Source organism: Pagrus major, chromosome 1 (genome assembly GCF_040436345.1).
Source record: "Pagrus major chromosome 1, Pma_NU_1.0".
Classification (NCBI taxonomy): Eukaryota; Metazoa; Chordata; class Actinopteri; order Spariformes; family Sparidae; genus Pagrus; species Pagrus major.
In genome coordinates, this window is record NC_133215.1 from 5,715,817 (window position 1) to 5,738,614 (window position 22,798).

Sequence of the window (22,798 nt, forward strand, 5' to 3'; positions counted from 1 at the left end):
ACTGATTGATGAAGTCATTGGAGACTTGTCTGTGAAGTGCGCATGCGCGAAGGGGAGAACGCGGAAGAAGGCATCATGTCGATAGAAGACCCATTTTTCGTCGTGAAGGGGTAAGAAATTAACAAAATTAAGACCTAAAACTCGGCTTTACATCGAGATAAGTCAAGAGAGTACATGTATAAAAGCAGAAGTGGACAGCGAGTTGTTGTTTTCCCCTCAGGACAAAGTTACACAAGCGAAGTGTAGCCAAACGGCTAGCTGTGGCTAACTAGCATCAGCGCTGCTAGCTTACGTGGTCGGTCAGTGTGTTGATGTTTGTTTTCGGGGCTAACGAGACCGAGACATCTGCGTTATTTGTGTTTGTTTCATCTGGCTTTCACTGCAAACAGCTGAGCTGCTCCTCGGCTCTGTTGTCAGGCAGTTTACAAGCCGCTGCGAAGTTAAGAGAGGGATGCGAAATGTAGCTCCTGTGTTTGTTGTGGTTAAAACTGAGGGGTGTAGCTGCTGGGCTTGAGCTTGAAGAACAGCCAGGTGTCTCAAGGGTGAAGTCAGTTAGCTAACACTGTCTGTGCTGGTAATGTTGTCCTTTTTAATGTGCTTGTGTACCCAGGGAGGTGCAGAAGGCCCTCTCTCGTGCCCGGAGCCTGTTTGACAGATGGGAGGAGCTGCTGCAGGATGGGACACAGGTGAGCAGCCCTGCACCACCTCAACAATATCACTGCAGGATATCACTGTCGGACTCATAAAAGTTATATATAGATGGAGATTCTTACCAATGACTTCCTTACACGTTACATACACCAGAAACTAAAGGGTAGGGTCTAAAGCCCAGGTCTACGGTGGCCAAGAAAGCTTAATTCTCGTTCAGTAAATCTGGAAATAAACATCACAGCAAACTGAAACACAAGAGAATAAGAAGACGACCTATAGGCCGATTTTAAATATATACCCCACAATCACAATCACATCGCCTCAGTGGGCTTTACAGTCCATACAGCGAGATCCTCTGTCCTCAGACCCTCGATCAAGTGAGGAAAAACTTTCCATATTATGAAAAAAAAAACATTTTAACAGGGAGAAAAAGATGGAAGAAACCTCAGGAAGAGCCATGGAGGAGGGATCTATCTCCCAGGACAGACAGACATGCACATGACTGTCTGATGTCTGATACAAAAACACATGATGCAAATACAGAATCATGAAAAAATGTTCACAACACAACAAAAGTTTCGGGGAGACACTAAAAACGGTTGAACACGACTTGTCAGACGTGCAGGAAAATGTGCGAATAATCTTTATTGTAGCTTTGAAAATTCTGATTGCTTGTTTCCTACATTCTTGTAGATATCCGCTATACAGAAAGCATTTATCTTCTGCTAATTAATGTGTTCATCAGTTTTAATGTCCTTCAGAAACATTTATTTTCTTGTAACTTATTTCTGTTTTGTTCCGTACAGCCTGCAGCATTTCTGTTTTTGCGTATTTTTGATGATTGTGCAGTGTGTTTCTCTGTGAGGCATATCTGCTGTCAAACTGGTTAACATTTATTTTTTTGTGTATTTCATTTGCTCGTGTTATGTCTACTTGCATGTACAGTACTTTCTCAAAATGCAGTGCTTTGAGGGCCCGTGGCAGCTAAGTAGGTCAACCTTGGCATAAACAATTATGTCACGGTCTGATCACAAGTGGGGAAACTTCTAAATATAGTTGTTAATTCATTTAAAATGCACTTTGAACTCACTGGGATTATAATCTTTAAACTACATGCAATGTATTCAAATGCAAATGCTTCTGTGAATGAAGGGAAAGACTGTCGAGTCAACGGTGCATAATGTACATTACAATAAATCTCCCAAACTCAAACAGCCTTTTAAACAAATGCATATCAGCAACCTGCTGCGCTGAAAGCTTTCTCTGTGTTCCACACGTTTCTAGTAGATGATGCAGGTGTTTATCAGTTAATGATTACTTCATGAGAAATTGTTGTGTGGATAAAGGAGTGGACACACTTCTCTGCTTTTGTTAAGTTTCAAATCTGTTTTTGAATTTTAATCTCTACTAAAAACCTTCTGGAACAAATGTTTATCACATTGTGGCACCTACAGGAAAACACTAAACTAATACTGTCAGAAAAACCTTCAAAAAAGTTTCCAATTCGTTGTGCCGCTGGACCTACAGTTATCGTCACAACTATTTAAAACAGTTAGTTATATAATGATGTTCTGAATTTATCTCAAAACATCTGTTTTTAATTTAGTTTTCCGTCTTCGTGGAAATAACCAATTGTCTGAGGCTGCTGCCTGTGTTAATTACCGGATGAGAACGCAGTATTCCTGCAATACAATAGTGTGCATTGTCAACAAATCTCGCATCATATTGTTGGTATTTTATCTGCCTCGTTAAATCAATATTTTGCAAATATACACTTTAGTACACTTCCTTACTGCAGCGGTTTAAGTCCTCCGTGTCTGACATCATGCATCTTGACGTTAGGACGGTGCTCATCGCCTGGTTTCAGACCTTTACCTCCCACATGCCAAATTTGTGAGCGCCACGTTGTAGAATTTTGTAGTGGGAGTGAAAACCTGCTCGCACAGAGTCTGAGTACAGTGTTTATATCTTTAAACATAGTAAGTGAGTGTCTGTTGGTTTCTGTGTTCTCAGGTAAGTCGTGACGAGCTGGACTGGAGCACCAATGAACTGAGGAACTGTCTGAGGGCCATAGACTGGGACCTGGAGGACCTCAGTGAGACCATCAGTATCCTTTAACAGAAGGAAAAATCTCTTTCCCTCATCCTCACAGCTCGTATCTTCACATGACCGCCAGTATTTTTAAAACAAACAGATCCTTTGTTTTCTTTCAGACCAGAGACATTTTTATCTACATGACAATTAAGATCAGAATTATAAAAAGACCCTCTCAGTTGTCAGGAAAATCAGAAATTAGTTATTAAAGAGCAGATTCTTAAGGCAGAAGAGGGAACACGACCTGCATCCACTCAGTGATTGAACCACTTATTGTGACTCATGACTGGTTATTATATTTTATATCAGAGGATGCTGAATTTGTTTGATGGGAGAGCCACTAACAAATAAAGCTGGTTCACCAGGGTTTTAATAAAGGATTGAAATTAGTGGACGATGGAGCCTCGAGTAGTTTGAAAATGTAAAAAGTTTCCCGGTGACTTCAAATGACAGAGAAAGTGTGGGGGTTTTGTATGCTTTCAAAGTGAACACGACAATTTCCTGTTAACCTCTTTTCTTTTTTTGGTATTTTATTTCTAAAACCACCTGAAGTCCTGTAAGCTTTTGTTTATGACTTCATTAAAGATGGTCTGAAGGTGCTGCAGAGTCTTTAACAGTAAGCGCGAGGAGGGTCAGACAAGTGTGTGAGTCCGTTTGGTCTTTAACTGGCTCGGATATCGTGGAGTCGAACCCGGGGAAGTTCAAACTGGGTGACAATGAACTTCAGGAGAGGAGAGACTTTGTGGAGCGAACCAGGAAATCTGTCCAGGTAAACTCAACCTCAACCATATTATTTTTTTAAACACGTTTTTCTAGCATGTCGTGTTATTAATCTCTATATTTGCAGCATCCTTACTCTTTTTGGAACAGTAAACATGTCAAATTTTATAAATAGTAACTAATATAGGTTACATGTTTGTCACCTGTGTGGAAAGTCCCCAGACTTCCTTCACAAATCATTGAATTTTTGTTGTTGTTGAGTCAGAGAAAACATAATAAATGTTGTGAACGCTGTCTATGACAAATTCCTAATTATTTGGCGCTTCTTGTAAATTCGGCAAATGTTATTCACAAAATGATTTCCTTCTTTGTGTAATAAACATCGTGTTGGTTTGTACGAGTGTACACCAATGATGTACGGGTTTATTTGCATTTAGAGCAGGAAAGAGAGATCCGAACACGATGCCAGTTAATGCCAGGTGTAAATATATTTTTACACAATATCCAAACTTTGAAATGTCAAGGATACTGTATGTTTGTGCCAAATCTAGAAACAGTTAGCGCTCAGCCCATATTTTGATCCTCATTGTTTAATTAAAGGATCCTTAAATCCTATGTTTTCTTCAGATATAACAAATATCACTTGACGTATCGTCGTCACAGATCGTGTGTGTTTTGTTTTGAATGGTGTTAGCCGTGGTTACCAGTGGTCATGTTGGAGCAGAAACACTTACACAAGCATTGCCTGGGAGGCCTCTGTTGTGTTTTGGCAACTGAAGTGTTTCTAATAAAGCCCACAGACTGAACAGGTCAGACAAAGTCAAACATCCGTCAGAGCAGCAGCTCCCACAAATAAAAAGCCCAGAATAACTTCTGTGTTTTCACTGAGTTTTATCGTAAAGAGATGCGATATCGATTATCCATCGGTGGCTGTCTGCTCGTTTTACCTGCACCGCAGCTGTTCAGCTCCTGACTGAATTGAATCAATGGCCACGCTGTATGCACAGTGGAAAATATGAGTCAGATACCAGCAGACGAGTCTTGTAGGCAAAGGTACCATCTTTAAATAGAGCCGAAGAGAACTGAGTCATCTGAGCCAAAGAAGGGAGCTTTACTGAGGGGGAACAGAAGTGCTTCTGACATTTTGATTTGCCCAGCTGCCAAGCAGAAAGTGTAATTAATGGAGCTGTCTGCACTGAGCCGGGCTTTTAAAGTCATTTCTGCTACAATTGCGAAACATTGTGGGAGAGATGTCAAGTTTTCTTGTGTTTTTGTGTGCAGGAGATGAAGGATCAGCTGTCCAGCCCTTCTGCTGTGGCTCAGGCAGAGAAGAAGAACAGACAGGTGGGTGGATGTTCAAACACACGATGAGCACATGAACAATATAAACACTTTACTGGGTGAAATGTGATGAACTACAGATACACGGACTGAATGATGTAACTCTCAGAAATGTGAGGTTGACAGCAGTGATGGGTGGATGAAGCCTTAATGAAGCTTCAGCGCTTCCTTTAATGTATGTGCTGAAGCTTCAGGGCTTCAAACTCAGCGAACACAGTGACATCTGGTGGCTTTTAACATTTACAGCAGCCCATCGAGACTGGGTCCAAAGCCAGATGTTACCCTGCTAACATCTGGCTTTTGTCTTCAATGGGAAAGAGTACAATCAGCCTTCATTCAAAGGTCAAATGACTGTTTGACTGTTTGGCTCCACCTTCAATTTTGTCATGGAAACACAACACCCGGGTGGACGCACACTGATTTTCACCCTTTTTCAGGCGTGACGCTATGACACACGTTGAAGTTGAGGATACTGGTGTGTAGTTTTTCTCTAGAACGAGAAACTGAGGAAAAATTTAAAAAGTAACCACTGTCACCGGCCTCCATGCTGCTGTCTACTGCTCCCTGTGTTCTCGTGATTTCATGACGTTGAACGTGACACACACAAAAAGCAAACAAAACAAAGGCAAAATTGTCTCCTGCAACTGGAACGCAGTCAATGTCTATGTTAGCGGGTTCATCCACAATAGAAAATCTTCACATACGCACTAATTTTGTCAAATGTTATGCTTTAAGTATAGATGTTATTGTGCAATATGTTAGAATAAAGTAATTATGCTGCTGACATGAAACTTCAGTGTACAGTTTGGTGTAGTTTAATCCGAGTGCTGCTGTGGGCTCATGTTTTTAAACTTCATGGTTGACTTTTATGTGACGCCAAAACTTGATATCACGAGTAAATGTTTTATAAATGTTACTTATATTTATGTCTTCTTTGTGTCTTGTGTGCGTCTTTTTGTCCAGGCTCTGCTGACTTCATCAGGCCAGGACAGGTCAACAGGACTTGAGGCTCACATGGTGTCTGCAAACTCCAGATACATCGAGGAGCAGCAGGAACAACAGCAGGTAGAAATATACAAAAAAAAGAGGAAACTGTTGGGCGACAGGAAGCAGCGAACAAAGGAGCGGGGAAAAGGAAGAAGGGAGAAGTCTTGTTCATCAGTTTTGTATTCTCTATTTATACTCTTGACTTAAATTTCTCTTTAAAAATAAAGTGTAAAGAAAAGTGACCAGGACTAGTTTCCTCCTGTAAAGTCCCTCCACATTCTTCATGTGCATCGTCAGACATTTTAAATTGAGTTCAGTGTGACTTTATTTGCAGTTACACATGATTTCATGTAAAAGGAGACTTCATAAACTCCAATATGAGAGCCTCCTAACCGTCAGACAGAAGCTGAAAAAATGTTGTGATGTTTGTTTTTTACGAGGTTATGTTAACAGATGAGGAGACGGATTTAATCAAAGCGTCACGTTACATGAATAGCAGATGAGCACAGAGAGCGTAGGACTCCTGCTGCAGCGCTTTTAATAAAGACGAGGTAGACGAGGAGATCTTTATCCGCTTTACAAAGCTTCAAGCTGTGAATGAAAATGAAATCTACGTGTAAAAGGTTATTTTCAGAGTCAGAGTATGAGCTGTCGGTTTCTGTTTCCTGTGGTGTTGAACGGTGAAACTGTTTCTTCACACATCCTGTGTCAGGTCGTCGGTTTTTAGTAGGAAGTGAATGAAAAAACGTGCTTGTTCACACCTTTGATTAGCGATGGAGGAGTAGATGTGTGCTCCTGTGGAGTTTCACCAGATCCTCCAACAGTACTTGTGACTCTCTGACATGATTTATAATCAATAAACAGGCAAATTCAATGTTAACAGACATGAATGTGTGTGTGTGTGTGTGTGTGTGTGTGTGTGTGTGTGTGTGTGTGTGTGTTTGCGTGCGTGCAGCTGATCATGCAGGAGCAGGACGAGCAGCTGGAGTTGGTGTCAGGCAGCATCAGAGTCCTCAAAGACATGTCGGGACGCATCGGGGACGAGCTGGATGAGCAGGCTGTGTGAGTGTAGACGATGCGTTGTTTGACTTCTTTTGCTTGACTGACTGTAAATAACAGATTATTAGCAACTACAGATCTCCTCAGGATGACTTCAAAATATATCATTCCTCAGGTCAAGAAGACTTTTCTTCTGTCTGACCTTGTGAGAAAGTGAAATGTGATGTGTGTTTTTTTTTTTTTTTACTTTGACGTCTTTTTTTAAACATTCAAGTTCAGTCACGCTTTGGTGTCAGTCCCTCATAGAGCTGAAACATTTAGATGATTAGTCAGTGGACAAAAACCTTGAAAGAAAATTGTTTTTAAAATGAATTTAGTCAGTTTTTGAGAAAAATTGACAATCATTTCCTGGTGTCCAGCCTCTTAATTGTGAGCATTTGTAGCTTTTCTTTGTCTTACGTAATAGTAGAGTGAATATCTTTGGAGTTTCAGACGGTCAGTCGGACAAAACAAGCTTTTTGAAGACGTCACTCTGGGCTTCAGGAAATTATATTTACGAAAAATTGCATTTTCTTGTGGATAAATTGATCTTTCATGAAAACAATGAGCAGATGAACTGATAATGAAAACAAACATCGTCCCTTACCATCAAATACAAAATGTATCTATCAACCCCTGAGAGGTGAAGTCCCTCATGCCTCCTGTTTGAATTGTGCCATGAATTACAGGTATGATGTCGATTTAGAAGATCATTTTGCAAGTCAAGAAAGTCAAACTTTTTCGTACCATTTAGTTTTGTGGGAGGCCGTTCGACTCGCATAATGTATGTCGCCAACACCAACATGGCCGTCACCTCGGCACTGGTCTTATTGACAGCTGATGTTATGTGAAAGGAGGGTCAGGTTTTGGGTTTTTGTGTTAAAGACGATACCTGGGTGTACCTGTGACTTTCTCAAGATGAACCATTATTTTTGAATTCATGGCAAAAATTATTTGCCTCTCATCGTTCACTATCGTACGTATCTTTTCTAAAACAACATCCCATGGTGGTCCAACGGAAGAGGAAGGACTTCACCTCTCTGCTCTCTTCTAGGAGGTATTAGAAAGGATTCTGGGAAACGTTACGGCATCATTAACGGAAAGAAAGTAGTTGGAGGGTTTGAATCCCTTTACTGCTCAGTAATAAGAGTTTTAACGGCCAAGTCTGAGTACGCCACGTGTTTGCAGCCAAAGGGTGCTCTCATTTATTTATTTGTTTATTTATTTTTTATGCCGGTTTAATTAAATACTGTGAATGTTTCTCCAGCGACCACAACACGTGTGCTAGAACTGAACATTCCCACCAGCACCACCACCCTCCCACACAGTTCTTAAAGCTGCTCTTTTATCTGATCTGAGTTGGATTCCTCTGAATGTTTCCCGTGACTGTCCAGGATCGAGACGTGTTTAGTCAACAGAAGGGTGATTAAAACAAGTGTGGCACACGTCTTCAGGAAGTAGAGCGAGGGTTATTTTTTGCTCCTTTCGCGTCAACAACACTGACTAAAACATCCCCGATGGAAACACGCGGGGCTCGTCAGGAGAAACGCAGCTAGCAACGTACGCAAACTATAACACCTTTTAATCATCTGTACACAGTGACTCGCAGGACGTCACGGTACCGTCACGATAGCTGCCGGTCCTGTCATCTTCAGAGCAGTTTTCATTTTTAATGACTCCTTCAGCTTCCCTGCAGCTCCACCCGCAGGACAGTCATCACATTTTTAGCCCCACTGCTGCTTTATGAAAAGCAAAATTGTCCGTGTATCTCTTTTAAACCCATACTTTAATACTTCCGGATGTAATAACCACTGTGGCCTTCAAGAGTTCCAGCTATCTTTTATTTAGAAGTTTGTTTTTCTACATCATTCAGACACCCAGATTAAATTTCTTCCTGTCTCAAAATCGTGCAGCACTTAAAATGTCCTGCAACGGCCAAGGACACTTGGACCCGATTACAATGACTGGTTTTAGTGGCTAAATGAGTGTGAATAATGTTTCACACGAGTGTTTGGTGCTTCTGCTGACGTTTTTGTCCTCCTGTTGTTCAGTATGTTGGGGGATTTTGGAGACGAGATGGACCAGACGTCGTCCCGCATGGACTCGGTCTTAAAGAAGCTGGAGAAGGTGTCGCACATGACCAGCAGTAAGTTTACACACACACACACACACACACACACACACACACACACACACAGAAACATTTTTGTAATTACTGCTAATCGTAACTTGTAATAATGAGAATCTGACTACTTGCAATACAGACGTGTTGACAGACGCCTGATTAGCGTGAGTCTTCAAACCAACCAGCTTGTGTCAGAGCGAATCCAAAACCAGTTACTTCCTTTTTTGCTGAAGCTGAAATTTCCAGTTTCTGTTCAGGACTGTGATGCGTCAGGTTTCCACTGGTGGAATTTAATTATCATCAATCAATTAATCAATCAAACCTAATTTATATAGCACCTTTCAAACAAATCAAATTGCATTTCAAAGTGCTTAAAAAGTGATCGAAAAACGAGACACGCCAACAGTGGTTGAAATAATAAAAGATTAATACGAGCAATAAAAATAATGATTAATTAAAAGACTGTATGTAAAAATGTATTGAAATAGGCTAAAAATAAACAAACAAAGAGCATAAAGTAAACAAAAAAAGGAAAGTTCCTTGTAGTAACTAAGATAGTTTCAACATGTCTCATATCTCTGAATGTAGGTGACGTATATCATTTGACGATTTGGGAAAAATGCTTATTCTCCTTTTTCTTTGCCAGTAATTAAGTGAGAACACAGATTCTGCTCTGAGGTGTGTTTGTACATATATAATATGACACTAGAGGCAGCAGCTGGTTAAGTTAGCTTAGCTTAAAAAGGGAGAATAGTTAGCTTGGTTCTGTAAAAACTTTAGAAAATCAGCAAGAAGAAGCTAATAAATATCTCTCCCAAAATGTCTGAACTATTCCTTAAATATTATCAAACACCTTCCCTTTAAAACAATCGGTACTCGGTTGCCTGGAAAGAACAACAACAATCAATACTTAATTAATGATGTTAGTCACTGATGTCAGCCTGACTGTGTGTGTGTTGTGTCTCTGTGTCGTTCAGGTCGCAGACAGTGGTGTGCTATCGGCGTGCTGGTCGCCATCATGATCGTCGTCCTCATCCTCTTCTTCGCCCTCTGATCCCAGTTGACCTCTGACCTCCCGACTGAGTTCAGCGACTCCTCCCCGTTAGGACGGACAGATGGATCGATACATGGATGGATGGATGGACGGACAGATAGAGGAGGAGGGACGTGTCTCTCCTCCTTCCCCCTCCCTTTTCTTCACACTGAGGAGAAACTGGTGACCTGCAGAGAGAAGTCAGGATATTAATCCTCCTCCTCTCTGCTTTTAATCATTCAAGTGGAAAAAAAACAAAAAAAGCCTGCTGGTGTCTGTCAGCGGAGGAGCTTAACACATGGAAACCCCCGGAGGTGTTACGGATTTCAAACTGGTGCATTTCGGTTATTGTTGTTGAAAATGGTACTGAATGTGAGAGTCAGGACAGGAAGCTGCTGCTGTCAGGTTAAAAAAGCAAATCAGTTCAACGTCATTTCATGTCTGTCGGTGTACGTCAGGGTTTGTAATTCACATCCAACAAGTGGCAGAAAAATCTTTTCTGTTGATAAATAAAAATAATAATAAGTAATCAACACATCTTCACTTTAAAACTACGAAACAGTCTCGTTTTTGTCACGATTCATAACTTTTAGTCTCGCATTGTGCTGGAGAAAAATCTGGCTGCACCAGTTTCTCTAGTGGTGTTGGGGAAACGCTCTGGATTGTTTGTAAATCTTAAAACCAATCAGAAATAGTCTCGGACGGCGCTAAACTCGGGATGCAGCCTCTGCACAAAAGTGTCAGGAGGCGACTTGGCACTGAAATGGCTAAATCCCAGCAAAAGAAACGGTAACAACTGCTAGCGTGTTTATTTTTGTAGCGGTTACGACCAGGTTAGTGTAGCGTGTGATTTCCAGTGTGCAGGTTGTTGGCTCGGAGGTGGTAGTCGCCGTTTCCCATAGAGAAGGAGATTTTTGGATAACAGAAGGGAGGGAGAGTGCCATCTGAAAATAGGCGCCCGATGTGACTCAGACTAACTCCACGATGAACCACAAACTTATTGATAAACTGTTTTGTAAGTAAAAAGGTTTTCATAATGCTTTATAGAAGGAGAGAAAGGAGTGTTTTTGTAAAGAAAATGTAACACATTAAATCAGTTTGGGTGGTGAGATCTGATTCCTGGCAGTTAGCAGCCAAAAAGTTGTTTTAAAAATGGATTTATTAACTGTTAAATCAAGAGAAGAATGCGGTTATTTGTGTTTTAAGCTTACAGGAGCAGCGTGGGAGGGAGGAGGAGAGGAGGGGTTTTCAGTGTTGCCTTAAATATATTTTTATATTGTGAAAAGTGCAGTATGTTTCTGTGCCTACATGTGAATCAGGGAGGGAAATGAACACCGAGTATTAGTCATCGGTTAAATCAGGAGAATGGGCAGTTAAAGTCTGCAGGTTTTTTCCTTCCAGTACCGACGACAGCTGCTGATTTCACCGATGAACTCGTCCTCTGAAATCAGCTGCTGTGATGTCTGTGATCAAAACAAACATGTAGACTCATCCATCTCTCATTCTAGATGCCTGTTTTTGATTTTCTGCTGCGGCGGCCAGAAATAACGGTTTCATTTCCCTGCCCCTGATCGTGATGCGTCTCGGTGAGGTGAGGTGAAGTCAGGTCCTCAGCCCAGACAACCGCCTTCGCGCCGCTGCAGGCGGTTAAGCACACGATTGGCTGAGGCTTTGTTACTCTCACTGGGTGATGATGAGAGAGAAGCTTGGCTCCGAGCGAATGGGTTCGCCTGTTTTATTGAAAAAGCTTTAGCTAATGAGAGGATGAACAGTTGCTGGGCAGGATGTCTCCACGCGCAGCCCAGAGTCGGGCTCACAGCTCCCTCTGCTGGAGGCTGTGGGTCATGTTGCTTTCTTTGTGTCATGTCAGGTAACGCTGCCCACGCTAGGGTGTGTTCCAGTGCTGTACTGATGATATACAGTATACTATAATGCTTTAAATGTGTGTGTAAATGGACTTTATTCCTGTATAAATCCAGATTGAATCTTATTTTTTAATCCTGTGTGATCCAGATTTCTTTTCACGTTTGTGTTTCGTCTCCCAGTTGCAGAGAAAATAATGAATTCAGTAGTTAGATGAGATTTTTCTTCGGAGACATTTCCCCGAGTCAGAGGTCAGACGTCCAGGATGCTTCACTGCCAGAGCCTCTTCTAATCCTTTTCTCTCAGTAGTTCATCACATATGCTTTTTTAATGTGCTTCTACGTATGCAAGCCGTCGTTCCTTAACTGCTTCAGTGGGGAGTATTAACTGAATACGTGGAAAAACGTCTGCGAGCACAAATGAAGTCATGAGTCACTGTAAGACTTTAATACAGCATGTGAAGGTAACGGCTTCTTGAAACACTTGAAGAGGAGTTTTCTGTTGTTCCGGCTGTTCAGTGCTTTTCTGTTTGGATTTGACTGAATAGGATTTTACAGATCTGATACTGTAACGTCACATCTGTGTGCGAGAGTGTCAGAAGCCATGTTTCCACCGCAGCGACTGAGAACGTTTGTGGGAGTGTTTCCACAGCAGGGATCTAAATTAATTACCCCGCAAAAAGTCCTTGATTGTGGGGTCGTGCTTTCCAAAAGTACGGTAACTTTGTGAGGCTGATTTTTGATAGCTCGTGTACTTTTTTATTTCAGGCGCTTGTGTTGTCACGAAACTGGAATTTCTAGCTTTGATACCTTGAAAAATATCAATACCTTAAAAAAAATGTATTCCATGGGGTAAAATTGACAACATTGGGGGCATAAAATATCTAAAGTTAAGTTACAAAGATGTATGTATGTAAGTTAATTTACTTCTGGAGGAGGTGGGACTATGTGAGCACTGCAGTGGTGCATGACTTCCTGTTGTAGAAAGGCCAGCAAAAGAAAAAACAGCTTAAAAAATGAGTATACATCAGCCGGAGTTACAGAAGAAAGCGTACGACAGATGGACCGACGTTCAGTGTTGTTACAAAGATGGTGTGAAATCAGCTGCTGCTTCTTCGTACGTCAGCAGACTCATTTTCTAAACGCAGACAACAACAGACTGAAGGAACCTTTAGCTTCTAGAAAAGCAGTCCCTGGGACTAAACGTTTCGGGTACTTTTGGGTGGAAACGTGGCTTTTCCAGGGAGCTCATTCTTTTTTGGCTTGATCTGGGTCTGAAGGAAGACTCATTTGAGGTTTTCTAGTCTTTGTTTTGTCCAACAGAAACTGCACATAGCCTGAAATTTTAAACTTTTTCAGGAGCATATTTCAAAACAGCTTATAGCTCATCACCTGCCAACATCAGAGCTGTAAGATGAGTTAGATCGAGGTTACGTCAGTCGTGACTTTTGGTAAAATCAAGCAAACCTGTGAACTGACCTCTGACTGGTTCAAAACTGTTAATGAAACTAAACGTCTCCTTTAATCGAAGTGCCACTGATCAGAGAGCAGCTTCTGGCCGGAGAGAGTTTGTCCTTTGAATGTATCCAAACTTATTCCTGAAAGACTTGTGTTATTGTAACATGATATTAAAGGTAAGGAGGGAGATAATTGTATAATATACTGTCTGCCATCGTGCCGTATGATGCTAAAAGAAAGGGTGACGGCGGCGACTGATCGTTGCTCTTCATTTCACTGCTCTGCTAAAAGATATTTGAAGTATTAGCTTTCACACACTACATGTAGAATGAAGGTCACGATGCTTCCGTCGCTGCTTTGACGAAAACAAAACACGAAATCTGCATAAAGTGAAGTGAAAATGATTGTTTTCTTACTGGTTGCTGGAGATTTATGAAACGGTTCAGTGAGGTTTTGAGTTTCATTAAACTTGTTCAACATGAAGCTATTCTGGTGATTTTTTTTAAACATGAATAAAAGTATCTGTTCAGAGCTGATGTAGTTCCCTCGCTGTGTTTGTTTGAAGTCAGTATTTTTGGCTCCAGTTCCCTCTGTGATTTGTACTTTAGGTAAAAGCTTTCATCAAATTGCAGACGCCACAGGAGCGAGGTTTAATCGAGAGGCACTCTTCAAAAATGGAAACATCATCGCATCCTATTCTGAGAGCGGGACCATCATGTGAAATTACATTTACTTTAGCTGTAATGAGCAGAACGCCAGTCCCCCGGTGGCTTCAGGGAACCGAGCAGGAGCTGTGAAAATCAGCACGCAGGAGTCCTGTTCATTCAGACCAGCAGCAGCAGACGTCCTGTTGAAAGTCTGCAGGAGTGAGAGACGCTGACAGCATCACAGCGATCTGTCAGCTGTCAGTGATGGACTCAATATCAACTCTCACACTGTGGCAACAAGGGACGATCTGAATATGAATGCACTGTTGTAGAAACTACAATAGAAGATCCCACATTTAGTGAAATATAGTGTTAAACGGTGTCTGCAGGTATCACACACTTAAATTTAATGCTTATTTGGGCCTTTTGGAGACGCATTCTACTTTTCCAGGACGTATAAAGGTAGGTGGTCCCATGCAGGAGCAGGTTTTATGTGGGAATGTGGTTAGTAGAGTGAGTTAGCTTATTTTACATTTTGCCAACAGGTAAGTGCAAATATAAAGAAAAAGACGGATGTATGTTTCAGTTGTAGGTTTAGTAAAGATTTGTAACATCAGGAACTTTCACACAGAAGAGCTCGACTCGTTTATACAAAGAAATTAAAAGATGGACAAATAAAATTAGACAAAAAAAAACAAAAACTTATTTCCCCCACTCAGTTTCACTCATGAAAACAGAAATATTCTGTGAAAACATTTTCACAGATGGAAAAATAACCAATTTTCAAAATGAAAAAAAATTCTCCTGAAAATGTTTTTAAATTCTCATAAAAAACAAAATCCTGAAAAAAAAATCCTGATTTTTTTTCCCTTCATGTTTTCACGGATGAAAGAAGAAATTCCTGAAAATAAAAGAAAATCTGAAAAAATTATCTTGAAAAAATAATTCTCCTGAAAAAAACAGATTCTCCTAACAAAAAAATCTCCTGAAAAAAGGAAAAATTTCTCCTGAAAATTTTTTTAAATTGTCCTTAAAAAAAATTTAAATTGTCCTGAAAAACCAAAATTCTCCTGATTTTTTTCCTTCATGTTTTCATAGATGAAATGAGATGATGAAAAAAGAAATTCCTGAAAATAAAAAATTCTCCTGAAAAATTCTAACAAACAAAAAATCCTGAAAAAAGAAAATCTCCTGAAAAAAATTTAAAATTATCCTGAAAAGGTTTTAAAATTCTCCTGTAAAAACATTCTCCTAACAAAACAAAAATCCTGAAAAAAAAAATCTCCCGAAAAAAGGAAAAATTTCTCCTGAAAAGATTTTAAATTCTCCTGAAAAGAACTTCTAAAAAAACAAAATCCTGAAAAAAAATTCTATAAAAAAATCCTGAAAAAACAAAATCCTGAAAAAAAATTCTCCTTTTTTCCTTGATGTTTTCACAGATGAAAAAAGAAATTCCTGAAAATAAAAGAAAATCTCCTGAAAAAATTAAAAAATTCTCCTGAAAAAAATGGAAATTCTGAAAAAAAAAAACAGATTCTCCTGGAAGAAAAATTCTCCTAACAAAACAAAAATCCCGAAAAAAAAATCTCCCGAAAAAAGGAAAAATTTCTCCTGAAAAAAAAATTCTCATTTTTTTTCCTTCATGTTTTCACAGATGAAAAAATATGATGAAAAAAGAAATTCCTGAAAATAAAAGAAAATCTCCTAACAGACAAAAAATCCTGAAAAAAGAAAATCTCCTGAAAAAAAAAGATTCTCCTGACATTTACAGCATTTAGCAGACGCTTTTGTCCAAAGTGACTTACATTCATACACTGATACACACATACCTGCATGCAAGGTGCCGATAGGCACATTAGGAGCAGTTCTGGGGGTTCAGTATCTTGCCCAAGGACACTTCAGCATGCAGACCAGGGGAAACGAACCAGCGACCTTCCCATAACAAGATGCTGGCTCTATCCCTGAGTCACAGCTGCCCCTAACAAAACAAAAATCCTGAAAAAAAATCTCCCAAAAAAAGGAAAAATTTCTACTGAAAAAAATTTAAAATTGTCCTTAAAAAAATCTTAAATTGTCCTGAAAAACCAAAATTCTCCTGATTTTTTTCCTTCATGTTTTCACAGATGAAATGAGATGATGAAAAAATAAATTCCTGAAAATAAAAAATTCTCCTAACAAACAAAAAATCCTGAAAAAAGAAAATCTCCTGAAAAAAATTTAAAATTCTCCTGAAAATAAAGAAAAATTCTAAAAAAACAAAATCCTGAAAAAAAATTCTCCTGAATTTTTTTTTTTTAAATTCTCCTGAAAAAAAAATCTCCTAAAAAAACGAAAACCTGAAAAAATAATTATCACAGATTTTCACAGATGAAAAAAGATGATCCTGGCAGAACTTTTTTCCACCAGTTCTTAAGTCATAAACACAGGAGAGAAAACTATGTAGACCAGATTTAGAAAATGGATCTGAAAAAAAAAAATCTACTAACAAAACAATAATCCTGAAAAAGACAATCTCCTGGAAAAAAGGAAAAACTTCTCCTGAAAAAAAATTCCCCTGAAAAAAAAAGTCTCGTAATTCTCCCGAAATTTTTTTTAAATTCTCCTGAAAAAAACATTCCCCTAACAAACCAAAATCCTGTAAAAAAAGATTCTCATGTTTCATGTTTTCACAGATGGCAAAACATTTCCACCAGTTCTCAAGTCATAAACACAGAAGAGAAAACACGATCAGACTTACAAAATGGATCTATTGAAAACAGTTAAGTTAAAATTCTCCTGAAAAAACAAAATCCTGAAAAAAAATTTCCCTGATTTTCCTTCATGTTTTCACAGATGAAAAAAGATGATGAAAAAAGAAATTCCTGAAAATAAAAGAAAATCTCCTGAAAAAATTTAAAAATTCTCCTGAAAAAAAATGGAAATTCTGAAAAAAAAAACAGATTCTCCTGGAAGAAAAATTCTCCTAACAAAACAAAAATCCTGAAAAAAAGTTCTCAAGTCATAAACACAGGAGAGAAAACTATTTAGATCAGGCTTAGAAAATGGATCTGGGAAAAAAACAGGTTCTCCTAACAAAACAAAAATCTCCCAAAAAAAGGAAAAATTTCTCCTGAAAAAAAATCCTAAAAAAAATTCTCATTTTTTTCCTTCATGTTTTCACAGATGAAAAAATAAGATGAAAAAAGAAATTCCTGAAAATAAACGCGACTTACATTCATACACTGATAGTGGTGCCTGCATGCAAGGTGCCGATCAGCACATTAGGAGCAGTTTTTGGGGTTCAGTATCTTGCCCAAGGACACTTCGACATGCAGACCAGGGGAATCGAACCAGTGACCATCCCATAACAAGATGCTGGCTCTATCCCTGAGCCACAGCGGCCCCTAACAAAACAAAAATCCTGGAAAAATCTCCCGAAAAAAGGAAAAATTTGAAAAAAAAATTATAACAGCTTTTCACAGATGAAAAAAGATGATCCTGGCAGAACTTTTTTCCACCAGTTCTCAAGTCATAAACACAGGAGAGAAAAATATGTAGACCAGATTTAGAAAATGGATCTGGAAAAAAAAATTCTACTAACAAAACAATAATCCTGAAAAAGAAAACCTCCTGAAAAAAGGAAAAAATTCTCCTGAATAAACAAAATCCTTAAAAAAAAATTCCCTGATTTTTTTTGGTCATGTTTTCACAGGTGACAAAAAAATTCCCCAGTTATCTCGCTGAGCGTCGGCTCCACCGGCTGACTGCAATCTCCCTCTCCACCAATCTTCTCCACCAATCTTCTACTTCCAACCCGGACCAGTGTCTGACTAGTGTCTTTGTTTGAGATATGTAAACCAGTTGAAAGTAACTCAGCTGCAGTACAATTTGTGAATTTGTAAATAGACAGACAGTGTGTTAGCATAGTAGGAGGAAGAAGCCATTTTCTTTGATAACCCCTTTTCTCCTATTTATGCTGATTTTAGGAGTTAGGTTTGTTTATATTTTTGATTTGTGGCAGGAAGTTAGGGTAACAGATTCTTGTGTTTGTTGTGTTGGCCTTGTTCTCCCTCTGAAGAAAAATAAATGCTACTTTGAACGTAACTCGTCTGTGACACTGGCTTTCTTGGGAGTGAAAAGAATGGGGAGACACACATCACATTATGTCCCTGGGTTCCCTTAGACCAGGGGTGTGACATCAGACTTAAAATGGATCACTACAAAAAACTTTTTTTTTTTATTCGTCTCCTGACAAAACAAAAATCTTGAAAAAGAAAATCTCTTTAAAAACGGAAAAAATTCTCCTGAAAAAAACATTCCCCTAACAAACCAAAATCCTGAAAAAAGATTCTCCGGATTCTTTTTTCATGTTTTCACAGATGACAAAACATTTCCACCAGTTCTCAAGTCATAAACAAAGGAGAGAAAACTATTTAGATCAGACTAAGAAAATGGATCTGGGGGAAAAAAAATAAAAAATTCTCCTAACAAAACAAAAATCCTGAAAAAATGTTTATTAAATTCTCCTGAAAAAACAAAATCCTGAATAAAAATTCTCATTTTTTTTCCTTCATGTTTTCACCAATGAAAAAAGATGATGAAAAAAGAAATTCCTGAAAATAAAAGAAAATCTCTTGAGAAAATTGAAAAATTCTCCTAGAAAAATTTTCCCCCCAAAATAACTTCTCCAGAAAATAAATCTCCCGAAAAAAAGGAAAGATTTCTCCTGGAAAAAAAAATTCATGAAAGAAAATCTGAAAAAAAAGGGCAACACTTTTTTTCAACCAGTTCTCAAAATTCATAAAAACAAGAGAGAAAACTATTTAGATCAGACTTAGAAAATGGATCTGGGAAAAAAAAATTCTACTAACAAAACAAAAATCCTGAAAAAGAAAATCTCCTGATCTTTTTCCCTTCATGTTTTCAGATGAAAAAAGATGATGAAAAAAGAAATTCCTGAAAATAAAAAATTCTCCTGAAAACAAACTCCTAACAAACAAAAAATCCTGAAAAAAGAAAATCTCCTGAAATTTTTTAAAAATTCTCCTGAAAAAACTCCTAACAAAACAAAAATCCTGAAAAAAAATCTCCTGAAAAAATGTTAAATTTCTCCTGAAAAAATGTTAAATTTTCCTGAAAAAAGAGAAAATTTCTAAAAAAAACAAAATCCTGAAAAAAAATTCTAAGAAAAAAATCCTGAAAAAAAATTTCTCCTGAATTTTTTTTTTAAATTCTCCTGAAAAAACAAAAACCTGAAAAAATAATTATCACAGATTTTCACAGATGAAAAAAGATGATCCTGGCAGAACTTTTTTCCACCAGTTCTCAAGTCATAAACACAGGAGAGAAAACTATGTAGACCAGATTTAGAAAATGGATCTGGAAAAAAAAATTCTACTTACAAAACAATAATCCTGAAAAAGAAAATCTCCTGGAAAAAAGGAAAAAATTCTCGTAATTTTTTTTTTTTTTTCATGTTTTCAGAGATGACAAAACATTTCCACCAGTTCTCAAGTCATAAACACAGGAGAGAAAACACTATCAGACTTAGAAAATGGATCTATAGAAAAAAAATTAAGTTAAAATTCTCTTGAAAAAACAAAATCCTGAAAAAAAAATTCTCCTGATTTTTCCTTCATGTTTTCACAGATGAAAAAAGATGATCTTGGCAGAACTTTTTTTTCCCACCAGTTCTCAAGTCATAAAAACAGGAGAGAAAACTATGTAGACCAGACTTAGAAAATGGATCTGGAAAAAAAAAATTCTACTAACAAAACAATAATCCTAAAAAAGAAAATCTCCTGGAAAAAGGAAAAAATTCTCCTGAAAAAAATTTCCCTGATTTTTTTTAGTCATGTTTTCACAGGTGACAAAAAAATTCCACCAGTTCTCCAGTTATAAACACAGGAGAGAAAACTATTTGGATCAGTGTCATGACCCTGAGTCATTATTGTGTTTGTATTTTCTGCTGATCTGTCTCTCCTCCTCAGTGTTGTGTGTGAGCAGTCTTGCTGAGTGTCGGCTCCACCGGCTGACTGCAATCTCCCTCTCCACCAATCTTCTCCACCAATCTTCTACTTCCAACCCGGACCAGTGTCTGACTAGTGTTTTTGTTTGAGATATGTAAACCAGTTGAAAGTAACTCAGCTACAGTACAATTTGTGAATTTGTAAATAGACAGACAGTGTGTTAGCATAGTAGGAGGAAGAAGCCATTTTCTTTGATAACCCTTTTTCTCCTATTTATGCTGATTTTAGGAGTTAGGTAAGATTTTGTCTTTTGTTTATATTTTTGATTTGTGGCAGGAAGTTAGGGTAACAGATTCTTGTGTTTGTTGTGTTGGCCTTGTTCTCCCTCTGAAGAAAAATAAATGCTACTTTGAACGTAACTCGTCTGTGACACTGGCTTTCTTGGGAACGAAAAGAATGGGGAGACACACATCACATTATGTCCCTGGGTTCCCTTAGACCAGGGGTGTGACATCAGACTTAAAATGGATCACTACAAAAAACTTCTTTTTTTTTTATTCCTCTCCTGACAAAACAAAAATCTTGAAAAAGAAAATCTCTTTAAAAACGGAAAAAATTCTCCTGAAAAAAACATTCCCCTAACAAACCAAAATCCTGAAAAAAGATTCTCCGGATTCTTTTTTCATGTTTTCACAAATGACAAAACATTTCCACCAGTTCTCAAGTCATAAACAAAGGAGAGAAAGCTATTTAGATCAGACTAAGAAAATGGATCTGAGGGAAAAAAAATTAAAATTCTCCTAACAAAATCCTGAAAAAATGTTTATTAAATTCTCCTGAAAAAACAAAATCCTGAATAAAAATTCTCATTTTTTTCCTTCATGTTTTCACCAATGAAGAAAGATGATGAAAAAAGAAATTCCTGAAAATAAAAGAAAATCTCTTGAGAAAATTGAAAAATTCTCCTAGAAAAAATATTCCCCCAAAATAACTTCTCCAGAAAATAAATCTCCCGAAAAAAAGGAAAGATTTCTCCTGGAAAAAAAAAATTCATGAAAGAAAATCTGAAAAAAAAGGGCAACACTTTTTTTCAACCAGTTCTCAAGTCATAAAGACAGGAGAGAAAACTATTTAGATCAGACTTAGAAAATGGATCTGGAAAAAAAAAATTCTACTAACAAAATAAAAAATCCTGAAAAAAGAAAATCTCCTGAAAAAATGAAAACATTCTCCTGAAAATAATTTAAAATTCTCCTGATTTTTTTAAAAATTCTCCTGAAAATTGTTTTAAAATTCTCCTGATTTTTAAAAAAATTCTCCTGAATATTTTTTTTAAAATTCTCCTGATTTCTTTTTTTAATTCTCCTGAAAAAAACATTCTCCTAACAAACAAAAAATCCAGAAATCAGGAAAAAAATCTCCTGAAAAAAGGAAAAATTTCTCCTGAAAGTTTAAAAAAATTCCCTTAAAAAAACAAAATCCTGAAAAAAGAAATTCCTGAAAAAAAAAGAAAATCTCTTGAGAAAATTGAAAAATTCTCCTAGAAAAATTTTTCCCCCAAAATAACTTCTCCAGAAAATAAATCTCCCGAAAAAAAGGAAAGATTTCTCCCGGAAAAAAAATTCATGAAAGAAAATCTGAAAAAAAAGGGCAACACTTTTTTTCAACCAGTTCTCAAGTCATAAAGACAGGAGAGAAAACTATTTAGATCAGACTTAGAAAATGGATCTGGAAAAAAAATTCTACTAACAAAAGAAAAATCCTGAAAAAGAAAATCTCCTGAAAAAAAATTAAAATTCTCCTGAAAAAACAAAATCCTGAAAAAAAATTCTCCTGATCTTTTTCCCTTCATGTTTTCAGATGAAAAAAGATGATGAAAAAAGAAATTCCTGAAAATAAAAAATTCTCCTGAAAAAATTCTCCTAACAAACAAAAAATCCTGAAAAAAGAAATTCTCCTGAAAATAATTTAAAATTCTCCTGAATTTTTTTAAATTCTTCTGAAAACTGTTTTTAAATTCTCCTGATTTTCTTTTTTTAAATTCTCCTGAATATTTTTTTAAATTATTCTCCTGAAAAAAACATTCTCCTAACAAACAAAAAATCCAGAAATCAGGAAACAAAAATCCTGAAAAAAATCTCCCAAAAAAAGGAAAAATTTCTCCTGAAAGTTTTTTAAAATTCCCTTAAAAAACCAAAATCCTGAAAAAAGAAATTCCTGAAAAAAAAGAAAATCTCTTGAGAAAATTGAAAAATTCTCCTAGAAAAAATTTCCCCCCAAAATAACTTCTCCAGAAAATAAATCTCCTGAAAAAAAGGAAAGATTTTTCCAGGAAAAAAAAATTCATGAAAGAAAATCTGAAAAAAAAGGGCAACACTTTTTTTCAACCAGTTCTCAAGTCATAAACACAGGAGAGAAAACAAGATCAGACTTACAAAATGGATCTATAGAAAAAGAAATTAAGTTAAAATTCTCCTGAAAAAACAAAATCCTGAAAAAAAATTTCCCTGATTTTTCCTTCATGTTTTCACAGATGAAAAAAGATGAAAAAAAAATCTCCCAAAAAAAGGAAAAATTTCTCCTGAAAAAAAAATCCTAAAAAAAATTCTCATTTTTTTCCTTCATGTTTTCACAGATGAAAAAATATGATGAAAAAAGAAATTCCTGAAAATAAACGCGACTTACATTCATACACTGATAGTGGTGCCTGCATGCAAGGTGCCGATCAGCACATTAGGAGCAGTTTTTGGGGTTCAGTATCTTGCCCAAGGACACTTCGACATGCAGACCAGGGGAATCGAACCAGTGACCTTCCCATAACAAGATGCTGGCTCTATCCCTGAGTCACAGCTGCCCCTAACAAAACAAAAATCCTGAAAAAAATTCTCCTAACA

At 37.4% G+C, this 22,798-nt stretch overlaps 1 protein-coding gene across 1 annotated transcript; it reads left to right on the top strand.

Annotated features, from left to right (window-relative positions):
- The first annotated feature begins 42 nt into the window (after nucleotides 1-42).
- LOC140993623 (syntaxin-10-like) lies at nucleotides 43-13,792 on the top strand. The gene is made up of 9 exons (XM_073463120.1): nucleotides 43-110; nucleotides 611-686; nucleotides 2,665-2,758; nucleotides 3,420-3,514; nucleotides 4,747-4,809; nucleotides 5,770-5,871; nucleotides 6,749-6,855; nucleotides 8,883-8,977; nucleotides 9,934-13,792. Exons 1-9 carry the CDS (start codon nucleotides 43-45, stop codon nucleotides 10,008-10,010), a joined length of 777 nt encoding a protein of 258 aa, XP_073319221.1. The 3' UTR covers nucleotides 10,011-13,792.
- Nucleotides 13,793-22,798: the final 9,006 nt, after the last annotated feature.